The sequence below is a fragment of the Quercus lobata genome, chromosome 6 (genome assembly GCF_001633185.2).
Source record: "Quercus lobata isolate SW786 chromosome 6, ValleyOak3.0 Primary Assembly, whole genome shotgun sequence".
Taxonomy (NCBI): Eukaryota; Viridiplantae; Streptophyta; class Magnoliopsida; order Fagales; family Fagaceae; genus Quercus; species Quercus lobata.
In genome coordinates, this window is record NC_044909.1 from 43,970,368 (window position 1) to 43,988,628 (window position 18,261).

General features: G+C 36.9%; 1 protein-coding gene across 1 annotated transcript; it reads right to left on the minus strand.

The window, feature by feature from the left end:
- Positions 1–3,994: 3,994 nt before the first annotated feature.
- Positions 3,995–5,358, minus strand: LOC115950334 (L10-interacting MYB domain-containing protein-like). Its single transcript, XM_031067545.1, has 2 exons — positions 5,026–5,358; positions 3,995–4,345 (listed from the first exon to the last, which is right to left on the minus strand). Exons 1-2 carry the CDS (start codon positions 5,356–5,358, stop codon positions 3,995–3,997), a joined length of 684 nt encoding a protein of 227 aa, XP_030923405.1.
- Between the last annotated feature and the right edge of the window lie 12,903 nt (positions 5,359–18,261).

Consider the following 18,261-nt stretch of genomic DNA (forward strand, 5'->3'; position numbering starts at 1 on the left):
TGGTGTTGTAACCTTGGTGTTTTTGGGAAAGTGAATTTGAGTTTTGCCTGAGGACGAGCAAAAGTTAAGTGAGGGGGAATTTGATGAAAATGCAAATTGTCATATTTTTCTCTCTTAATGTTTAGTCTTTTATATTTATTTGGTGCCTAAATGTACTCATTATTCTTATATTTTGATTTATGATGCAAATGGAGGCGTTAAGTGCAAAACGTAGCTAATTGGGTGATTCTGGACAGCTTTGACATCGCTTCATAATCTGGGCATAACAATCTCATCCAAGCTCCGATTAAGATGATTCAAGATGCAATGGAATGCCAAGACAAAGATCTACAACTTTCATGTTTTGAGTTGTGAGAGATATGGGATGCATCAAGGTCGAAATCGGGCTTGAAGTTGTTGCACCTGCATTGTTGACGTTCTGGAATGTTCCTTTGCCTGCAATTCTAATACATAGATTTGATGGGGTTTATTTTCAGAAGCTTCCAGATCTGGTGCACGAAATTTCCAGCTGAAAAACACCACTTTCCTAGTTATATTAGGACTTTGTTTTATTTTTAATATTTTTCCTTAATTAGTTAAATTTGGATATTATTATTGAGAATATTTTTAGGAGATTTTGTAGGCTTGGGAAAGGGGGAATTAACGTGTAAAAGGGGGAGGAGAAATCAGAATTGGACACACACGCCTCTCTTTCCCCTCTTCTCTGATTTTTTCCTTTGAGTTTTCATCATGGCCCTACTTGGCTAAACTTTTATACTTGGTCGAAGGAAACTAAAACCTGGGACTCAATAAAACTGTGAGATCTATTTTTTTTTTTTTATTGTTTAATTTATGCTTTGAATATCGGATGTTCTTCTATGCCTATTTTCATGATTGTCTCGTTTAATTACTAGGAGGCCTACTAGTTTATTTTTCGTTGCAATCTACTGCTAGGTTAGATATCAAATCCGTAATTGTTTGATCTCTCTAACTTGTGAAGCAACCAAGATTTAATGATTTGCTGCGTCAGATATTATTAGATCTTAGGAAGAATGCTCAACTAAATTAAAGGCAACCACTTGTGTGTTTGTGTTGTTTAGTTTCATCGATCTCTCTAATTCTTAAGGCTGCTACTAGATTAAACCTTTAGCACTTGTCTTGGGTTGTTTAGTAGTTAGGGTTTATTAGATTGATTGTTTTCTAATTAACTACGACTAAAGAGAGATAGGAAAATTGTTCCGATGGTGAATATTCAAAGTGTGAATTGATATATACTTGCATCGATGATCATTTGTAAAATTCCGATGGTGGATGTTGACTTAGACCAAGGTTTGTTCTTTTGATTAATTTCGATACTTTAATTTGAATTGTTCCATAGTTTTTTTTTTCTTCTTAAAATTGTTTTCATTATACTCCACCCTCGCCTCCTTGTTCACGTAGCATAAAACTAGGCTAGATACTCTCCATATGAACGATCCTTACTCGCATTACTACATATATTTTTAGAAGTAAAGGTTTTATTTTTGGTTGCCTACGACAGCACACCAATAAACTCTGATGCAAATCAGATATTACTCAACACAAAAGAAAAGCCATAAAGTAGCCAGTGTTTCTCTCCCCTATACAATTATTCTGCACCAATGAAGAGCTAAGTAGAAATTGCAAGTAATATTTAACAATTAAAAAACAAACCATCTCACTACAAAAGATTAAAAAAGAATAAACAAAATAGTTTGATATTTTACCATCCATCCACAATGATGGTCAAAGCGAGCAACACAGCGATCACAAATGCTACAGTGCTTGGACCTGGCAGGTCTGAACCAAAGGAGGAAACAATCATTATTAAAAGAATTAAATGAAAGTTTCCAAAGAAATCTCTATGACTCTCTCCCTCCCCCTGTCTCTTGTGAAATTAGTGATTTAATTGGGTATAAAAATAGCCTTTTTGGTTTTCACGTTTTACTGCAAAATCAAGAAAAAACTTAGGCTATGTTTGGTTGCTGCAAAACGTTTTTCGGAAAATACATATTTTCCGGAAATGCTAATTTCCGGAAAAGGAAAATGTATTTAGACTGTTTGGCTGTCTCGGAAATCGTTTTACGGAAAATCAATTCCGGTGTTTGATTCGTCCAAATATTTTACGGAAATCGTTTTACAGAAAATTAATTCCGGTGTTTGGTTCGTCCAAACATTTTATGGAAAATCAATTCCCATGTTTGGTTCAATCAAACATTTTAAAAAAAATAAAATTCGTTTTTTACGGAAAACCAATTCCGGTGTTTGTTTGTGGATCATTTTACGGAAAATGATCTACAATCTAACACTGCTGAGCCATTTTGGGCAGAAGTCTTCGAGCTTCTTCTACGATGGTTTATAGATAAAATTCAAGAACCTGCATTTCCTATACATTTTTGTAAAAATACAAAAATTATGGTCATTTGGTTCAACATCAAACATAATCATTCGAATATACCCATAATATTTATATAAAAACAGCCACATCAATCGTTCACCAATGGCATTACACCTCAATGGGATACAAAAATGATACCTATTCGTGGTATCTGAACAGTACAAATACATAATTTGGGCAATTGTATTGTGTAAGGTTGAATTTATTCAACCATCTTATTGGCTTTATTCCGTGCCAAATTTACTTGTAATTCAGCATTTAGTAACCCTGTATTTAGGTGGGTTTGATGTAAGGGTAGTGAGTGAGATAGAGTGAAGTTTGCTCAAGAGTGTGCAAGAAAACAGAGTGTCGCGGCTGGGTCTCGCTGGTGACTCGCGGCTTCAAGCCGCCAGAAGCAACCTCACGTGCCAAGCATGCTGGAAGGTGAACAGTCTGCTAGCTGGAGCACTACAGGACAAAACAGGACAACTGGCCATACGGTTATCTCGCGACTGGATCTCGCGACTTAGTCAAGCCGCGAGGTCAAGCCGCGAGCCACCCCTGTTTTGTAGAATTCTGACGTTTCACATTCCTCTCCACTCCAGTATAAATACCCCTATTACCCACGATTGAAAGAGAGCTTCCAGAGAGAATTTTGAGAGAGAAACCCTAAAGAAAAACCAGATTGTTTCACCCACAATCTCTACCTTAGAATCTCTTCAAATTCCTCAACTCTCTTCCTCTCCATTGTCAAATCCTTGAGAGGCATTATACCAAACCAGGTTCTCACCATCATCATCATTGTGAGTCTGTTGTTTGGATTTCTGGGAAGCAGTTAGGAAGGAACCAATCTTCATTGGTTGATGCTACGGTCTAGTAGCGGAATCCGGAAAGCTAGAAAAGAAAAAGGTTCGGCGCAACCTCGTTGGAGCAAGAAGCTTGGAGGGCTTAGGTGCACTGGGTAGATTAGGCTTGGAGGGTCTATTGCTGTCCTTGTATCCCAACTATATTTTCTAGTGGATTGATTACCGCTTGGAGGGCGGCGGAGAGGTTTTTCGCCGAGGACTTCGGTTTCCTCTTCGATAACACATCGCGTGTTGTCTTTGTGTTTGCATCTTCCTTCCTCTATCTTTGCCTTTAAATTATCTGCTGTGGATTTTATTTTGTTATGGCTTAGATAGTATTTAATCAATTTCGTATGATAGCATATGTTAAGTTTCCGCACACTAGTTGTTTGACATATTGCTTGAATTGATTAAGTTGTTATTTGGGGGTCTAAACGTTCAAAGGTGTTTTTACACGTTTTTGAACTTTCATATTGTCCCAATAATACAAAAGAGTACATATATAATACATTGATAGGTCAATACTAATACTATAACAAAAGTTAATTCCTAAATCTACCATCACAGTCAACATGAAATAAGCAAATCAAATTTGTGAGAAAAAATAACCATCTAACCATAGCTTCCTCAACCTAGCATTCTTGGCTAAAAATCCACGTGTCGTCTTCTCATTCTCACAAAGATGGTCGAAGGCAGTAGTGAGCATATCTTCGCTATATCCATCCGCCATCATAGCCATTACCTCATTATACAAAGCTGTGTAATCTACCAGGCCCTAATTGATTTCTTTAAGAGCGACAACTATTTCCTTCAGCTGATCAGACAGATCAGTCAGCACACTATCATCAGCATTAGAAGCTGCACGCCCTCTTTTGCAGGACTTGAAAATTCCCGACCTAGTGGTGGATGATTCATTTGCGTTCTTTCCTTTTTCAACCACACATTCCTTCAAATTATCTGCAACAAACTCCGCACTATCCCCATTATCCCCATTCTCTAGCTCATTTTCAATATCCACATAGGACTTAGAAAAGCCACTTGTGGCTGTGTCCATCCCCACAACAATCACTAATTCATCGTAAAACTCAATTTTTTTGTTCAGATACTTTGCATGCTTTCGATGTGCCTGTAAGGGAGAAAGGAACGTATATAACAATGCAATAATAACTTCACTCATAAATTCAATATAAAAGACTATGCAATAACAATTAAAGCAAATACTCCATAATTTTTCCTACATTTTCTCAGTAATCAAACAAGTAATGCAAGAAAACTCTCAAATAAGGATTGAACAAGTCAATACATTATGTTACTATTATGCACACTTCACTGGTAAGAGAGCCCAATTAAAAAAAAAAAAAAAAATTTAGAACGGCAAGCACAAATCTTTTGGTTAAAAACTTTGTTTTCTTTCCTTCACTTTTTCCTAGCAACTAAATAGAAAGATCAAAGAAAACAGTGGGTCCTTAATTTCCTATTATTCCTAAGTCATAGCTGAAAAAAAACCCATTAAAAAAATCACCTTAAAATGAAAGTATCAATCTTTTCTTTACTTTCCCAACATTTTATTAGCAACCAAACCGAGAACCAAAGAAATTTGTAGCTCAGACACATATACACATATAAATAGATGAAAACACATAGGTATGTATAGATATAATACATAGGTAAGGTGACATGAAAGTTATGTTTGGAAAACCTTATAAAAGCAATGGAATCCTAAAAAGAATGACACTATAAATTTCATATAAAAGGCAAAAACATATATTATCATCTATATTAAGAAAATATAGTTGGAAGCCATACCATAACTTCTTCTTGGTATGTTTTAGCGTCGCAAGTTATCATTTTCAGATTTTCGTCCCAACCGAATCCACTCTTCTTTCTAAGAGTTTGAATAGTTCGCCACATGGACCTTAGAGTTCGCATCCGGTTGTCAACATAGGACGGGTGGCACTCAACCCCGAATTGGGCCGTTATCTCCTTGGCTACAAGAGCAAAGGAGCCGGCCCTAAAAGTACTAGAGGGCTTATTGCCCTTTGCAGCCTCCTGTGTAAGTATTTTAAGCATCATCTCATGCATGGGTGGCAGCCACCTAAATTGCTTGCTGCTGCTAACTTTTTCTTTGCCCTTTGACATTACTACATATGAAAATAGTATAGTGAGAGTAGCATTTAGTAATTACGCTCGGAACATGAACAACAAAAAGAAAAAACACATTACAATCATAGAAATCTAAACAAAGTACTACTCTCCACTCCTGATATAATCAGACCACATGGCTTGACATATCTCATCTCTCTTAGCATTCCATGATCTACTATCTTCGATGGACTCCCGACGTGGTTGTGTTTCTTGTTGGTGGTCACTAAACTCTACTTCGTTCATTGCATCTTCCATAATATGGTCATTTGGTTCAACCCCCATAATGTGATTATGAACCATACAACACGCTAACACTACTTTCACTTGGGTTGGGAAAGACCAATATGGTTCTGCATCCAACACCCGAAAACGTTTTTTCACCACTCCAAACCCTCGTTCAATGGTAGTTCTCAATGAAGAGTGTCGGAGGTTGAACAATTCTTGCGCATTCTCAGGAGGACGATCACTAAACTCTTTCAAATCATATCGTACACTCCGATACGGTAACAATATTCCATTTTTATTACCATACCCAGCATCACCAAGATAATATTTACCTACATATATTAAAAAATAAAACCAAATCACTACTATGCTTAGGAAAACGCACAATATTTATTAAACTAATAAACCAAAAAGGTGAAGTAATCGTGTAATACCATCGGGAATTGAAAATCCCCCTGGCCTAGCAAATGCATCATTTAATACACGTGAATCATGTGCACTGCCTTCCCATCCAGCCAACACATAAGTGAACTTTAAGTCAAAACTAATGGCAGCTAACACATTTTGCGTGGTTCCATCTTTGCGACCACGAAATCTTCCTTGTATTTCAGGTGGCACAAATGCACGAACATGTGTACCATCTATTGCTCCAACACAATCCTAATTTTCGACAGACATAATGGTTTAAAATTACATAAATCTTCACAATTTACAAAAATACACAAGTCGCAATATTTACCTTAAAATATGGGTAAAACCTTCTGCTATTCCTTATCTCTAGAGGTGTATCTTCGCTACGCAGTCTTATTAGAGCTCTATATAATTTCAGGACCCCCCTAAGGACGACCTTGAAGTATCTATGAACAGTCTCAGTTGATCTATAGATCCGACTACCCATTACACGAAACCTCACATTATGACCAATAATGTGCAAGAAAATGAACACTTGCTCCGTAACAGACATGTGAATAGTCGGACGTATGTGCTTCCCCTTAGTGAGGATGTGACATAAGTGGTGGAAAGCTATAGGCTTCATCCTAAGTTGATTCACACAATGTCTCTCACTTCTATGCAAAACACTATTTATGTATTCCTCTCTCTCGGCGGCATGGTTAACATAAGGCGTCCTAGGCAGTTGTCTACGTCTACGTCGTAATTTCCTTAACAATGCAACCCCCACAAGGAGGACAGATGCAACTGAGGCAAGAATTGCGGCTTTGGTTTTTTTCTTCATCTAAAAAAATCACAAACATTGTGGTCTAAGAGGTATGTAAACAAGTATGCTATTGATTACACCATAAATAAAATCAACCACAAACATAAAACATCCAAACCATCACATTGCATTCTATTTACACTATAACAATTCCATCACATTGATAACTGCACATTGATATAGCACAATACCATCACATTGCATTCTATTTATAAGCACCTATATACCCAAAGCACCTTCAATTAAGGTTTAAACACACACATATTATACTGCAAGAACATAATAACACCAAGCATGGGTGAAGCTCCAAAATTTCTACACATAACCCAACTAGCCAAATTAAACAAAAAATCACAGCAAAAGTTTTACACATAACCCAACTAGCCAAATTCTAATAAAAATCACAGCAAAAACCAATCATGCATAACCAGTCAAGCCCCAAAATTCTAAAAAAAAAAAAAATCAAACCACAAACCAATCGGGAATAACCTGCAATCAGAAAAGCCCCAAAATTTCATATGCATAACCCATAAATACACAGTTTCATAAACAATGGATAATTAAAAAAATTGATAAATAACCTGCAATCAGAAAAGCCCCAAAATTTCATATGCATAATCCATAAATACACAGTTTAATCAACAATGGATAATTAAAAAAATTAATAAATAACCTGCAATCAGAAAAGCCCCAAAATTTCATATGCATAACCCACAAATACACAGTTTAATAAACAATGTATAATAAATAAAAACATGTAAATAATTATATAAATATTTATATAAATAAATAAATATATATATATATATATATATTTCAAAGATTGGATCGGGAGGATGGGTTGGACCGGTGAGGTGAGTGGATCGGAGGTGAGTGAGTGTGTGGATCGGACGTGGGGGTTGGAGGTGAGGTGAATGTGTGGCGGTCAACCGGTTCCGGAAAACTCACCATGAGTCTGTGTTTGGCTCGGAGATCAGAGTGGCTGGACTGGTGATCGACTGGTTGAGTTGGATCGGGTGCCTTGGTCTGGATCGGTGTGAGTTTGAGCTGTCACTCACCGTGGGTCTGCGGCGTTTGGCGCGGTGATTGTCTGGCTGAGCTCGGCGTGACCGGTGTGAGGTAGATCGGTGTCGGTTTGTGGATCGTTGGCTCTCATTCTTTCTCTCGCTCGTTGGCCGGATCGGAGCTCTCGGTGGCTGGATCGATTGGAGCTCTCGCACTTGATCTCGCTCGTTGGCTTCGATCTCATTCGTTGGCTTGATCTCACTCGTTCTTTCAATTGCTCTCTCTGTGTTGTGTTCTTCGATTGTTTTTTTTGTTCTTTCTCTCGCTCTCGTGGTGTGTTTTCTGTTTTTTCTCTCCCTCTCTCTGCGTTTTGCAAGACCCGGAAGTGATTTGAAGTGAAAATGAGGGGAGAAAATCATTTCCGGGTCAAAGGTGAAAATATTGGTCAACCGGAAGTCATTTTCCGGAAAATATCATTTTCCGTGACAGCCAAACACGTGGGTTTTACGGAAAATGATTTCTAGAAACGGTTTTCACCCAATTCAAACACAGCCTTAATTAGCACAGTAACTCACTTGACCCAATACATAGAAGTGGTTGTAATGAGAATGAGCTCACATACATTTAGCCACATGGAGCAAAATTCAATTTCAATTTCAGATTCTAATTGAACAATTGGAAGGATAATTATGAACTGATCGCCACATAGATGTAGACACATGGCACAAAATTAGAGTTCTAATTTGGAATTGCAATTTGAGTTTCTCTCTGCTTCACCTATTATTATATACTAGTTGTAAACCAATGCGATGCACGGGAAAACTATTGATAACTTCCCTAATATGAAAAAAAATATCAATATCATGGTATAATTTATATACCAAACCAATAAAATCTATCACTTACAAAGTAACAAAATCTATCACATATACCAAGATATTGTGATAGCCAAGAGCTTGAGATTTGATAATAGTTACAATTTAAGAGGGAAAAAAAATACTAATACCAATAATGATAAGTCCAAATCCAATATAATTTGATATTTTTTCTATCACTAATAATTTGTTATACCTAAAATTTATGCTAAAGATGACATTAATAATTATTCTCAATACCTAAAAATCATATGTAATAGGAACAATATATATAAAAAATAAAGAAATTGTTAACAAACTTGGAGTAGTAGTAATTAAATTTGCAAAATAAGTATTTTTAGGTTATTAATATATAAGGGAAATAATGTAGACAATCCAATATGAGTCAACCTATTTTAAAAATTTTAAAAAATCTAAACAATTGAAGTGACATGAAGGTGAGAAAGTAGTTGGTAAAAAAAAGTTTTAAATTCCTTCTGCATTTCAATTTGTGAACCTAATTTCACTTTCCTCTCTTTTTTTCTTCTATTTTTTTCCTTCTCCCCGGTTTTAAATTCTCTCATCTCTATTTTTTTTACTCCTATTTGGAATTGTTCTTATACAAATATTTTTTTTTTAATTTTTTAGTGCCTTATCTTTTATTTTCCCAATCCTACATGGCTACATTAATACAGCTTCTCCCTTCTCTCTCTTCTTAGTTTCACTCACAAAAACAATAAAAATGTTATGTTTTTTTACAAAAAAAAAAAAAAAAAAAAAAATCTTGCACTCCTTTCTTCTTCTTCTTCTTTTTTTTTTTTTTTTTTTTTTTTTTTTTTTTTTTGTCAAAAGATTTCACAGAAGTATTTATCTTATTGTTATTTTCAGACCCAAACTGCTCAATAAACGGTAAAAAGGAAGGATTAAGATTTTTGAAATTAGACCGAGGTCAAATCAAAGTTGAACCATGATGACATCATAATTAATTGAAAATATAAATAAATATATTAAATTAGTACAAATAGAAAAATTTATTAAAATACTCCAATTAAATATAGAGAGATATATATTTCTTTATATAATATCGGTCAAAATCCATATAATTTTTAAGATATTTGAACTAATATGTCAATATCAAACCCAAATCTGTACCTAATAATAATAATAATAATAATAGTAACAATAACAACTACATTGTTTTAGAATATTATAATTATAACGTGAACCTAAAAATAATGAAAAAGAAAAGAAAAAGAAGAACACGTTGACAAAAAAAGAATAAGAGAGAGAACATGATAGATGATACATACATATCATTATCACGTGGGGGAGGGACTGAAAATTGAAATGAAATATAGTCTGACACTTTCAACTCCCACCATTCAATTTTCCACAAGTTAGTCATGTAGAGGTAAGGATGAAACAAAAAAGGGTAAGAAGAAGAAAGCACAAATCAAATTTGAATAAATGAAGAATTCAATCCTTACAGCAGGTAGCCTTCTTCTTCTTCTTCTTCTTCTTCTTCCTCTTCCTCTTCTTTGTTTTCTTCTCCCTCAACTTTGAAACAAAACCATCAATGTTGGACAGATTTCATGGTGGTTGAAGCTTCAACAATGGTGATAAGGTGTTATAAGCCTGTAAAATACCTTTTTAATATAAAATAAAAATCGTCCCCTTTTTTTTTTTTCATAGAACAGATCCTTTGTCATCCTTCTCTTATAGAACTACTCTTTTCTAAAATGATCTAAGTATGAACATAGTGGGCATTTCAAGGGCAGAAATAATCTTTCAGGTCTTTAAAAAAAAATTCATTGTATTTATTGTTTTGGGTTTAAGATGGGTGCAAATTGGCAATTTCTTTTAGTGGAGTTTTTCCCATACTTTAGAAAATAGAATCAATTAATTTTTTTTGAGTGATTTTCACTTATTCCTTTGAGTTTATTATACAAATACTGTTGTACTATGTTAATCTGTACCCAATTTTTATTTACCATACATTTGAGGAAAGGGTATCTGACCTTTAAACTTGTTTTGGCTTCGTTGGCTGGTGTTACAAAAAAGAGAAGTCTGCTGCAAATGGTAAATTTCGGAGAGAAGGAGAGAGTGAGGAAAAAAAAGCGTACAATGAGAAAGATATAAAAAAGAAGTGAAGTTTTATTTATAATTACTGCTCCAAGAAGAGACAGAACGTTGTGTCTCTTAGTAGCAATAGGCAGTTTTTGTTTTTATTTTTATTTTTATGGTGAACGTTTCAGTTTTATAACTACCAACTGGTACGGTGCAACTAAACAACAACGGTAATATTGATACAGTTTGTTTATGTGTCAAACGAAAAGGTATATTTTTTGTGTGTTTTTAATTGTAAACATGGCATAAATTTAGGTAGCCACGTGGCACAATGAGACGCAGTCAACAAAAAGTCAAACATTTCGGCTATTAGTTATTATATAGATATAGACTATCTATTCTATCATTTAAAGAAAATATAACGTGACAATTTTCTAATTGAATTTGAAACACTCTATCAGCTCTTTAACTGATAAAGTTTCTAATAGCTAAATATAAGATTTGAGGTTCATTCTCTACTAGGGCTATCCACAGGTCAGGCTGGGTCGGTTTTGGACCCAACTCGGACTCGACCCATCGGCGTCGGGTGGAGGGTGGAGGAACCCAGACTCGACCCGCCGGAAAAATCGGTCGAGTCGGTTTCGGGTGAGGGTGAACGTTGGATGGGTCGCTAGAATAAAGAAAGCATCAAAATTTGGAAAAAAAAAAAAAAGTCGTCGGAATCTGGAAAAACTCGCCGGATTCTGGAAATATTCGCCGGATTCTGCATTTTCTTGCTAAAAATTGCTGGGATTTAGCCGGATCTCCTCGAATCTAAGCTTGACCTTGCCGGATCTACTCGAATCTAAGCTTGATATCGCCAGATCTCCTTGAATCTAAGCTCAATCTTACCAAATACGGTCAAGATCTCGCTAGATCTCCTCGAATCTCAGCTTGATCTTGTCAGAGTTGGCCGGATTTGTATAAAACATCAGTTGGGTTGGGTGGCTTGGGTTTTGGAGAAGAAAACTGCCACTCGACTCGTCGACGTCGGGTCTTGGGCGCGGAAACCCGTAACCAACTGACAGGAGCGTCAGTTCGGGCTGAAATCGGGTGGAGGTCAGGTGGTTTGGTTGGTCCGGCGGGTGGTGAGGAACCAACCTCTTGGATCTACAAAGCAAACCAGTATTTCAAATACTACAAGATTCTAGAATCAGAGAAGTTGATGATGGCTTCTTTTCATATGGAAGGTGAAGCATTGGTTTGGTTTCAAGAAGGAGAAGTTGGGGTGTTTGGCAATTGGGAGGCCTTGATTCAAGCAATGTTGATCAGATTTGGATCTACGGCCTATGATGATCCAATGGAAGCTCTAACTAGATTGAGGCAAACTTCCACTGTGGCTTTATACAAAGGTGAATTCGAAGGGTTGGCTAATCGGATTAGAGGCTTATCTCCTCAGCATAAGCTGAGCTGCTTCTTGAGTGGCTTGAAGGATGAAGTAAGGTTGCCTATGAGAATGTTGAATCCTCCTACTCTCATCGCAGCATTTGGATTGGCCAAAATCCAAGAAGAGTACTTATTGAGTTGTAGGAGGAGTTATAAGGGGACACATGAGCAAACTAGATCTCCATTGCTTGGTGTACCTAAACCTTCATTGTTGGGGGCTGCTCCAATGGAAAATAGGTCCACCAGGATTCCTGTTAAGAAGATCAGTGCTGCTCAAATGGAGGAAAGGAAAAAGAAAGGGCTTTGCTATAATTGTGATGATAAGTGGGCACCTGGGCATAAGTGCAAACAGGCCACTTTGTTCTTGATAGAAGGAGTGGAAGTAACCTCAGATTCTAGTTGCAATGATCAGTATGTTGAGGTTGACAATGGAGTTTGCATGGGAAGAAGACAAGATGAAGAGGCAGAACCAAAGATTACCTTGTATGCCTTGGTGGGCAGCCCTACTCCAGGGACAATGAGGGTTAAGGGTAAGGTTAATTCTGTCTCATTGGTTATCTTGGTAGATTCTGGAAGTACACATAACTTCATTGATGCAGCTGTAGTTTCAGTTCTCCATGTGCCTGTGGATGAATCACAAATTCTTGAGGTTAAGGTTGCTAATGGTGATATCATCAAGACTCAAGGCTTGTGCAAAGATATTCATGTATGTTTACAAGGGAAGATTTTTCTGGTTCAATTACACGTGCTGCCTTTAGGAGGTTGTGATATGGTTTTCGGCACACAGTGGCTTAGCACTTTAGGAGTTATCAATTGGGATTTCATGAAATTGTCAATGGGGTTTAAATATGGAGGTCAACAGGTGCTGTTACATGGTCTTAACACCCCAAAGGGTTTTGAAGTGCAAAATGAGGTTCAATTTTTCAAAGAACCTACAAGAAAGGGGCTGATCCTACAGATTACAGCTGAGAGCACAGCTGAGAAGCAGTCTGCCCTGCCACCTGAGATCACATCCTTGTTGCAGGAATTTCATGGTGTATTCTCTACCCCAGGGGATCTGCCACCAGTGAGGGGTCATGAACACCAAATCAACCTTAAGGAGGGCACGCAACCCATTTGTCAAAGGCCATACAGGTATCCCTATTACCAGAAAAATGAAATTGGAAAAATTGTGAAGGATTTATTAGAAATAGGCTTTATTCAAAACAGTCAAAGTCCCTTTGCCTCACCTGTTCTTTTGGTTAGAAAATCTGATGGTTCTTGGCGTATGTGTATAGATTATAGAGCATTAAACCAAGCCACTATTAAAGATAAGTACCCTATCCCTGTTATTGATGAATTATTGGATGAATTACATGGAGCTCGCATTTTTTCTAAGCTTGATTTGAGGTCGGGCTACCACCAAATTAGGATGAGGAAGGAGGATATTCCAAAAACAGCCTTTAGGACACATGAAGGACACTATGAATTCCTTGTCATGCCCTTTAGGTTGACAAATGCTCCCTCTACCTTCCAATCCTTAATGAATCAAGTCTTTAAGCCATTCCTTCGGAGGTTTATTCTTGTTTTCTTTGATGATATTCTAGTTTATAGTAAGAACATGCCTGACCATATTGAGCATCTAAGAATTGTTTTGGGAGTGTTGGCTAAGAACCAATTGTATGCTAAGATGTCTAAATGCATGTTTGCTTGCTTAGAAGTAGAATACTTAGGCCATATCATATCCGGAGTTGATGTTAAGACTGACCTAAAGAAGATTTTGGCTATGCAAGAGTGGCTTGTGCCTAAGGATGTCAAGTCCTTGAGAGGGTTTTTAGGCCTTACCGGTTACTACAAGAAATTTGTAAGGGGTTATGGTCACATTGCAGCCCCATTAACTGCACTTTTGAGGAAAAATTCCTTTTCTTGGAGTGTTGAAGCTGAAGCAGCCTTCCATCAATTGAAGTTAGCCATATCCAGTCCACCTGTTTTGGCATTACCTGATTTCACTAAGACCTTCACTGTGGAATGTGATGCTTCTGGTAGTGGCATTGGGGCTGTTCTGATGCAGGAGCATCAGAATATTGCATTTCACAGTCAAGTTCTGAAGGGTACTGCTTTGGCACTTTCAACTTATGAAAAAGAATTTTTGGCCTTAATCTCTGCAATGAAGAAATGGAGACCCTATTTGGTGGGGAGACCTTTTGTCATCAAAACCGATCAGCAAAGTCTTAAGTATTTGCTGTATCAGAGGATTGGTACCCCACTTCAACAGAAATGGTTGTCTAAGTTGCTGGGATATGCATTTGTGGTGGAGTATAAGAAGGGTTCTGAGAATGTAGTGGCGGATGCCTTGTCTAGGAGAGGTGAGGTAACTGTTACTGAAGTTCATAGCGGCCAGGAGGAGCTTGAAGGTATTGCTGCTCTGAATATGTTGAGGGCTAATCAAAATGATGAGGAAGGGGATTGGGAAATGGCTGCATTAGCTCCTGCATCAAGTGCTTTGTATATCATCTCATTTCCTACTCCTACTTGGGTAGCGGAGCTCAAAGCTAGTTATGAAACAGATTCTGCCATTCAAACTATTTTATCTGCATTTCAGAAGGATGGCAACCCACCAAAAGGCTTCTCTTTAGTGGATGGCCTGCTGTTTTTCAAGGGCAGAATCTATTTGGGGGCTAATAGTTCTCTTAAGTCTTCTATTTTGCACCATGTTCACAATGGACCTTTGGGTGGACACTCAGGCTATGTGAAGACCTTACACAGGGTTAAACAAGATTTCTATTGGCCAGGTATGAAGAAGGACTTGATGCAATACATCAAAGAGTGTGATGTGTGTCAACGGGTGAAGCATGAGAATTGTAGGCCAGTTGGTTTACTCCAACCCTTACCCATCCCTTCCAAGCCATGGTTAGCTGTGAGTATGGATTTCATTGAAGGACTGCCTAAAGCTCAATTAAAGTCTGTCATATTGGTGGTTGTGGATAGGTTGACTAAGTATGTTCACTTCATGGCATTAGCACATCCTTACAATGCATCCAAAGTTGCTTCTGTTTATATGCAGTTTGTGTTCAAACTTCATGGAATGCCTGCTTCTGTGGTGAGTGACAAAGATCCAATCTTTACTTCTCGTTTTTGGAAGGAGTTAATGAAGCTTCAAGGAGTAGATTTAGCCATGTCATCAGCTTATCATCCCCAAACAGATGGGCAAACGGAGGTGGTCAACAGAAGTTTAGAGCAATACTTAAGGGCTTTTGCAGCAGCTAAACCTACTGCCTGGGTGGATTGGTTACCTTTGGCAGAGTTTTGGTTTAATACCAATTTTCATTCCTCAACCAAGGTAACTCCCTTTGAAGCATTGTATGGCTATCCCCCTCCTAGGCTGTTGGATTACATTCCTGGCACTACTTTAGTAGAAGCTGTTGATGATCATTTGCAAAAAAGGCAGCAGGTTATGTCCTTACTTAAACAGAATTTGTTGTTGGCTCAAGAGAGAATGAAAGTTCAAGCAAATAAGCATAGGGTAGAGAGGAATTTTACGGATGGTGAGTGGGTTTATGTGAAGTTACAACCTTATAGGCAGCGGTCCTTAAAGCCTAATGCTCTTGGTAAGCTCTCTCCAAAATTTTATGGACCCTTCCAGGTGCTGCATAAGGTTGGGGAAGTAGCCTACAAATTGGCTTTACCAGTTGACTCCAAAATCCATCCTGTTTTTCATGTCTCATGTCTTAAAGCCAAGTTAGGACAGCAGGTCACTCCTATTTCTCAATTGCCATCTGTCTCACCTGAAGGCATTCTTACGCTTGAACCTGAGGCCATTTTGAAGAGCAGGTCAGTCAAGCTGCGAAGCAGGACCATCACTCAGGTCTTGATCCAATGGCAAGGCTGTACCAGTGATGATGCTAGTTGGGAAGACTTATTTCAGCTTCAACTGAAATTCCCTCACCTTGTGGGTAAGGTGCTTTGAGGGGGAAAGTATTGATACAATGCTGATATGTGGGGGGCACGTGAGATGCACTGGTAGTGTGGGAGTTGCTGCAGAGGGGTGCGTGATTTGCTGAGGCAGGGTGCGTGGGTTACTACTGAGAGGGGCAAGTCAAGGCTGCTGATGTGGGACCTCAAGAGGCAATTATTCAGTTAGGTAGTTACAAGGAAGCCGTTGTGAGTGGTTAGTAGTTAGTTATGCCATTTACTGATTAATCAATGTTTAGTACGTTGTAATGATATATTAGGGAATTAGTTAGTTACATGAAAAGGAGTATAAAACAGAGATTGAATTGTACTGTGAGGGGAATGAATGAATTAGCTGAGTCCATTGTTTCTTTGAGTACCTATTCTTCTATTCCTTTCTAACTCTCTCTCTCTCTCTCTCTCTCTCTATTGTTCTTGGAGGTTAACTGTCCTCGAATTCAGTTAGATCATCTCAGGTTCTTATCAGGGTCGGGTCTGGACACCCCTATTCTCTGCGCACAAACCGACTGATGTCTTGGTTTGATAAGCAGAGATTATAGGTTGAAATTAAAAAAATAAAAAATAAAATAAAAAGCCCCTTTTCTGATCTTGTAGTCCTGGTTAGTAATAGAGGATCCATGTTTGAACTGTTTGTTGTGACAATTTAGTCCTTGTGGAACCGCAAAAACAAGTGCGGTTGATTCTGTTGAACGAAGCTTGTTTTCCCCTGGACAAATTATCTGATACTACAAAAAGCAACAAAGCAGGTATTGGTATTGTGGTCTGCGATTCTCAAGGAAAAGTTTTAGTGGTTTTGTCAAAAAAAAAAAAAAAGCCCCTACGTCCCTACCTACTTCTATGGTAACTTTGGAGGTCTTAGCCGCAAGAAGGGCAGTCCTGTTAGTCCAAGAGATTTGCATCAACCATTCCATCTTTGAAGGTGATTCGGTGCTTGCTGTCAACTCTCTTCACTGTGGTAATATGCAATCTTCTTCCTGTTTTGGATATTTTAATCAATGACACTTTCTGTTTTGCTAGTTCACTTCAGATCTCCTCTCTCTTTCTCTAACATATAGAAAATATAATAACATGCCTTAGATAGGAGAGCAAGGTTATTTTCCATTTATTTTTCTGGACAGAACTTGATCCTCTCATATTTTATAATCTTTTTGTAACCCATCTTTTAGCTATTTAGCTATTAAATAAAACGTTTGTTGGTTTTGATCTTCCTAATATATATATATATATATATATTTAAAATTCAAAACTTATGACTTTGGGTTGAACTCATAATATTCTGCCACTAAGCTTTTAAAGTCTTATAATTTTACATGTCATTATTTAATTGATTTTAAATTCTCATAAAAAAAAAAAAAAAAAAAAAGCACCTCCATCAAAATCTTATCAATTCATTTCTTCATTAAATATTAGAATTTATGTCAAGCGTATTATAACTCCTAGTATGTAACTCATGCTTATGCACAAGAATGATGAATTTTAGTGGTGTTATTGATGTTAGTTTGAATTATCAAATAGACATTAGTTTGACCAAATACATTTTGAGGTACTAAGATGATTTTTTCTTACAATTTTAATGATATTAGTTACGCCAAATTTCTCATCACACTGCTATTATGTATATGATTTTGAAAATCACTATTGAATACCATATATGCAATATTAATTCACAATCACTGTTTGTGAAATTTTGCTAAATACAACACAAAATAAAAGAATAAAGTGGTTCAGTAGTATCTTCTAAATTGAATGGGGATAGGTGCATGGGATTGTTTAGCTCAATTATAGTTTATTACGTTCAAGATCTTCACATACAAAATATCTAAATAAAAACAGTATAAACAATATACTCATTAGTTCAGAAAAAAAAAAAAAAATAGCAAAAATCTAAACAATTTAATTTGTATGAAAAGCTAACAAAGACAAAATCTAATTTTGATTCTAATCAAATTTTCTCTAAACTTTGGCTATATATATTACCTAGGTTTATTTATATTAGACTTCTCGTTTTCTACACTGAATTAACTCACTTGACACAAAAATTAAAAAAAAAATTTAGATTAGATGAGACACATGGAAACTCTAATTAAAATTCAATTTTTACACCAAATTAACTCATTTGCACAAAAAATTAAAAGTTTAGATTTAAATGAGGCA

Bases quoted from the DNA above. Each gene is read 5' to 3' on its own strand.
- LOC115950334 (XM_031067545.1), bottom strand. From the start codon at position 5,358: ATGTCAAAGGGCAAAGAAAAAGTTAGCAGCAGCAAGCAATTTAGGTGG. The intron at 4,346-5,025 runs GTATGGCTTCCA...TCTCCCTTACAG, and splicing joins CATACCAAGAAGAAGTTATG to GCACATCGAAAGCATGCAAA.